This window comes from Chaetura pelagica, unplaced genomic scaffold, assembly GCF_000747805.2.
Source record: "Chaetura pelagica isolate M959 unplaced genomic scaffold, ChaPel_1.0 scaffold704, whole genome shotgun sequence".
NCBI classification, from domain to species: Eukaryota; Metazoa; Chordata; class Aves; order Apodiformes; family Apodidae; genus Chaetura; species Chaetura pelagica.
In genome coordinates this window covers 64,953-70,892 of record NW_009952994.1, presented here as the reverse complement: position 1 = coordinate 70,892, position 5,940 = coordinate 64,953, and the positions used below count along the sequence as shown (strand labels likewise).

Sequence of the window (5,940 nt, the reverse complement as noted above, 5' to 3'; positions counted from 1 at the left end):
CTGGGGGGGGATGATGCCCCAGCCTGGAACCCCCCAGCTCCAGCTCGGCCGTGCCCACCGACTGCTTCCCCCCTGTGACCCTCCCCATCTTTGCCCCCACACATTCCCTTCCCCTCCCTGCTCCTTGCTCTCCGGTTCCCTCTCTCACTGGAGATGCTCTTCGGTTGCTCCCAGGATTCAGACACATGAGAGATGCTGGGAATTGTTAGTTTTTCTATTGGGGAGAAGGACCAGCAACTCAGAGAAGGGGAAGGTGCCAGGGGAGCAGAGCACAGGCTGGGGTGAACCCGGCAGCTGCCAGCAGTCCCTGCTGCTTTGGGGGGGGGCAGGGATCCCCTGGGATCACCCGAGGGATCTGTTTGCTGCTTTTTTTGCTCAGCCCAGGCCACTGCCTGGAGCTGGGAAGGAGAATGGGGCTGTGTTTGTGCCCCTTGTTTGTGCTCAGGTTTTGGGGGTGTTCCCTGCCTCCCCCCGGGAGCTGCCTGGCTCTGAGCTGCTTGCCAGGAGGGATTCCTGGATCCCCCAGGAGTGCCCTGGTCCTGGGTGACTCGGCTGAGGGGGTGTTAGAAGGTGGTGGTGAAGCTGGGGTGTGGAGGGTCCCATGGCTTGGGATGGCTCTGAATGGGAAATGGGTGCAAGAGAGGTGGGAGGGACACAGGGGGTCCCTGCTTGGCTGTTTGCTTTCTCCAGTCTGTAGTGAGGAAGTGACTGGGCTGAGCATCCCCCTCCCCTGTGTCCTGGCCATCACCCCCGGGGCATGGGAAACCCATCTTCAGCTGTGCCCTGGGATCAGGCTGGGGGGGCACAGGGAGTGAGTTGCAGGGGTGTCACCACGTCTCACAGATCCTCTGATGTGAGGATGAGGGGGTGTGTGGGTGAGGGGTCTGAGGCAGGAGAGCACCAGGCTGGGGGTCTCTGGTGTCCCATAGCAGAGTGGAGCACCTGCACAGTCCTGTCTGTGTGCTCTTGGCTGCCTCCTGCTCTCAAACCAGTAAGGGCTGCCACTGGAACCAGTGGGGTTGTCCCGTTGTTAACCAGTCAGGCTTTCCCTGTGTAAGAGGAGGATTTGATTCCCAACACCCTGTCCTTGCTGCACCGCAGTGCCCAGCCCTGCACCTCCTCCACCTTGCTGAGCCTGACCCCTCCACACCACTGTCCTGTGTCCCCTTGTTCCCAGCCCAGCGTGGGCAGGTGTTGGCACTGCCCTGCTTCAGCCAGAACCAGGGGCAAATCATCACTGCCCCCCCCTAAAATCAGCACAGCTCCCCAAAAACCAGCCCCTCACATTCTCAGCTGAATCAGGGATGACCTGCAGGGGTGGGAGAAGATCCTGGCAATCAAGATGGGTCCTGGACATCAGATGCTTGTTGGTGGCTGGGCAAAGCAGCTTCCCTGCTCTAGGGAAGCCCATGGTGTGACCTCCTGGCAGCAGTGCCACCAGCAAACAGGGGGCAGGAAACCTGACCCTTTGCACCAAAACGTTTCATTCATCACACTCCAGACACACTGAGCAAAGCAACGCAAAGCCCTGAGCTGTGAAAGCTCCTGCAGCAAAGGGGAAGGGGAGAGAGAGCAAAGGGGTGTAAGAACAGTTTGTAGAAACGTCCAAGGATGGCTCTGATTTGATCCCAGCAGAAAAAAAAGGAAAGGTGTTTAATTTGTGCCAGGCAAGAATTCACTATGAAGCCCTGGTCCAGCTCATCCAGCCCTTGGTTTGATGGGATGTTCAGACAAGTTTGTCAGCTGGAAATCAAAGCCAGGCTTTTTACTGTGTTTGTAACATTGGCCAGCAAGAGAATTCACTGTGGTGCCCTTCCTTCAGGAAGATTCTGGTGCCTGAGCATCATTTCGACAGCGCCACGACGGTGTCGGGCTCTGAGCAAAACAAGGTTTGCAGGAGAGGGAACATGTTTCATCAGCCTGGCTGCTGCTGTTGGGAACTGTGGCTCAGCCTTCAGGCTGGAGAGGCTTGGGTGTTGGAAACTTATCTAATAAAATATATTACCTGTCTCTGGAGCCCTTGGGTGGGTAACATTGGGTCCCAGCTGGGTGAGGCAGCTGTCCTGAGGTGTCCCTGTGGACAGACAGTCCCAGTGTCCCAGCCCTGTCCCACTGGGTGCTGCTGGACTTCCTCCTCCCACCACCTCCCAGCTCATCACTCAGACCCTCCTGGCTGCATCCAGCCTTCAGTTCCATGGGCCCAAACCTGCAATGATTGGGGCAAAACTCCCAGTTTTCACTAAAGACTCGGAGAATTTGGCTTCCCCCTCCTTTGGGCACTCAGATAGAACCTAGAAATGTGAGGGCTTCAGTTTGGAGAGGATGTGGAGAGGAACTTGGCACCAGAACCATGCCTGGGTGATGAATGAAACGTGATGTGGGGTGACAGGCAAAGCCAGTGTGCAGTGTAGGTCTTATCTGGTCATTGGAGCTCCGTGGTCCTCAGAGAGTGAGGCTTGATTTTGGGAACAGATGGCTCAGTGCATTCAATGGGAAATCTGGAAGCTCTGGGCCCTGATATGTTTTACCTGCTTCGTGCTATTTGTTTTCTGCACAAGGAGTTTCCACTCAGTTGCTGGGCCAAGCACTTTTATTCACCTGGAGAAGATCAGCACGAAGAATGAGATGGGGTTGTCAGGCTGAGCTCCCTGCAGACTCCTTGGAGCTCTGCTGCTGGGATGGATCCAGTTCTCTCCCAGGCACATTAATCCTGGTTAGGCTCTGATTTGAGGGGAGAAAAGCTCTCTCTTAGGAAAAAAAATCATCCTGCATCTCCCCAGCTCTCTGTAATCCAGTCAAATAAAAGAGATTTTTGTCTCCTAATGAGGTGCTAGATCACCTTTGAATCTTTTTCTTTCCTTCCTTCCCCTTTTTTCTCAGTGCTTCACCATCACTCCTGCCAGGGTGTCATTATGGAGATTAAAATGAGTAAACAAGGTCTTGCATAATGATGAAGACATTGTCAATAGGAGGGGTGAGAATGAAGAGCAGGATCAGCTCTGAGTATTTCATCAAGTGATGCTTCTTTAGAGTCCCCCTTGGGGGAGGAGGCAGCTGGCAGCAGGATGGGGCCTTTGGGTGGGGTTTGTACCTGGTCGTGGGGCATGATTAGGCTTTGATGTCCTTCTCCAGCTTCTACCTTCTCTGTGCTGTTGTGCTTTCCTGTTGGGGAGGTGCTGTGGCAGCCAGCTCCCCTCCCCTCCTGCTCTAAGAGGCTGAGGTGGGTGCTGCAGTGCCCCCCTACACCGTGTTCCCTCTTCCAGCCCCAGTGCTGTGCTGATGGGAACCGATTCATGTCCCCAAGCCACCCCTTTCTTTCCCAAGCAATATATGGAACACCACGTTGCTTCACAGCATCAGGGGGTGCTCTGTCACCTCTCCAGTCCCCTCCACTGCCAGGGCTTGGACCACAGCTTTCTGGAAACCCTTCTCTGAGGTCAAGTTTGGGAGGTATTTAGTCATCTCCATGTGCAGATGCTGGAGCTCAGTGGTTCCTCAGGCTGTGCTGGGGGTTGGCTGTGCTGTGTGAGCAGGGCACCCCGGCCATGCCTGCAGGCAGGCCTTGAGGGTGAGCATCTGGAGTGGCCCAGTGCACAGTGCTTTTTATAGCTTGTTGGAACTGCTTTCCAAGCCCCAGAACAGGCTTGTTCAGAAATAAAAGGGCCTTGAGCTGCTTCCCTCCTGGGCTGCCTGCACAGGGATGTTGGGCAGTTTTGCTGCTGCACTGGAGTGTCCCCTCTCCCAGGTGAGTCAGCTCTCCCCACAGGGCTGGTGAGTGTTGCACTGGGTTGAATGTGCTGCTCACAGAGCTCCTTACTGCTAATTAGCCCAGGGTGTTGCTTTTTCTCTCGATTAGGCAGGGGGCTGGGAGCTGCTTGTCCACAGCCCATGGCCAGGTGATCTTCGTCTGCTGCAGGATGGGGTTGAATGTTGGTCTGTGGTGGGCAGGGCTGATCCTCCTTGGAGCAGTCAGAGGCTCAGATGTGTCTTGGCAGTGTGAGGGCATCGTTGGAGCTGATGGGATGGAGGTAGGGAGCTTGGGGGGTCCTGGGGAGGTGCTGTGTCTTGCCCAGGAGCCTGTCTGGGTAGGACAAGCCTGGCCATGCCACACTGGGACAGTAGGGACCTGCCCTAGGAGCTTCTCTAGCAGGTCTCCCCAGGGAAGCCCAGTCCTGCTTGGGCTGCTTGTCACTGTACTTCAGCTCTCAACATCTCCTGTAGCTAACGAGTGCTTTGAAGCAACTTACTTTATTTGCCAGTGCTTTCTAGCAACAGATAATTGCAGGGCTGATGTGCTGCAGCCCAGGCTCAGTGGTTGGCTCCTAATCCTCTGACTTTGAACTACACAGTAATGATGAGATGGAGGGCTGTGGCATTCCCTTGCCAGCCTTTTTCTGGAAATGCCTGTTTTTTGGGGGGGTGGCTGCCCTGTGTTCCTGTGTGGGGCTCCTGAGCCTTGTGGGTGAAGCTGTGAGCTTGTAAAGGGGGTTTCTGGTCCCTGCCCTCAGTGGCTGACTTCCCTTCAGCTGGGGGATGCTGAGAGGCAGAACTACCTGTGGGTACCCCAAAGGGGTTGTTCATCTCTCTGTCCTAAGTAGGATTTCTTTATTTGAAGACCACCCTGTTGTCTCACAAGGCAGTTGTCTTTTCTCCTTGCCCTCCTTGATTTTTTCCTGGGGTTTGTCCAGCTGAGACCCAGGATATGGCTGTGGCTGGGGAGCTGTTGGGCTGGGCACCAGCAGCAGCTCTGCTGGGGCTTTGCCCGTGTCTGTTGGAGGATCCTGAGCCTCCATGGAGACTTGGAGGCAGCAGCAGCATCTCTGAGCCATGGACAGAGGCCAGGCATCCGTCCCTGGCCTTGTGCTCCGGGGACACAACAGCCCTCCTGCCTGCAGAGCTCCTGCCTTCTGCCTTTTCATCCCCAGGAATGGGACTGGCCTGGATTTGGCTGGAACAGGAGCAGTGCTGAGTGCTCCCCCCTCTCTCACAGCCAGAGCTGACCACGAGCTTGGCTGGGAGTGCCATGCAACTTGGCATCCTGCTCAGTGTGTCCCCGTGGGAGCTGCTTTCCTGCTGCCCATCCCGTGCTCTGGAGGATCAAAGCAGTGATGGGACAGTCCCAGGTCCCCAGGGGTCCCTCCCTGTCCTGCAGTGCTGGACACAGTGGCAGAAACTGGTGGCCTAATTACAGGGGAACAAAAGACCTTTTTCTTTTGCGGAGGGGGGTGTGGAAATAAAGTAAAAGGATTTTTTAGATCCTTTGGGAGGAAGGGAAGGTACAAGGTCTTTTTTTTTTTCTCTGGAGGGGTATGGGAATTGTCTGCTGTAGTGGTTCCTGTGGTCTGTGGGGGCTGCTGGGTCTAGTGGAGGGTCACAGGGGCAGTTGTGGTCTGGCTCAGCTTTCCCAGCCCTTTGCTCCCTCTCAAGCTCTGCCCATCAGGGCAGGCTGGGGACACAGCAGAGGGTGTTGTCAGGCACAACCCACCTGCTCCGTGCCAGGGTTTGGGCAGAAGCACCTCAGGGCTCTTTGGAAAACTGGTGTGGGTCTGGCTGTGATTGGGATAGGGTACTGGTGTGCTCTGGTGGGGCTGGGGCAGCAGGGCTGGAGAGGGTGAACTGTGGGGATGGAGCTGCTGGGAAGGGGGCAGGGATGGTCTTGGCTTCCAGACGTCCCCCCAGAAAGCAGCTGGTGCTGCTGTGCAGAGGGGATACCCGGGGGGGGGCGGGGGGTGAAGGATGGTGGGGCTTTCCTCATCCCACATCACTACAGCTTTGCTTTCCCTCCTGCAGGATTTTCGTGCTAGGCATTGGATTTTTCACCCTGTGCTTCCTGATGACATCCCTGGGAGGGCAGTTCTCAGCCAGGCGCCCGGGGGACTCGCCCTTCACCATCCGCACCGAAGGTGAGTGTGGCTCCCTGGCCCCCCCTGGGATGCTCCC

General features: G+C 56.2%; 1 protein-coding gene across 1 annotated transcript in view; it reads left to right on the top strand.

Moving 5' to 3' along the window:
• MGAT5B (mannosyl (alpha-1,6-)-glycoprotein beta-1,6-N-acetyl-glucosaminyltransferase, isozyme B) overlaps positions 1-5,940 on the top strand; it is a gene marked incomplete at its 3' end in the record, with an annotated part of 71,719 nt that overhangs the window by 4,359 nt on the left and 61,420 nt on the right. The window contains exon 2 of the mRNA XM_009996566.1: positions 5,791-5,903. Coding sequence (XP_009994868.1) covers positions 5,791-5,903 — 113 coding nt within the window. The remainder of the gene's footprint in view (positions 1-5,790; positions 5,904-5,940) is intronic.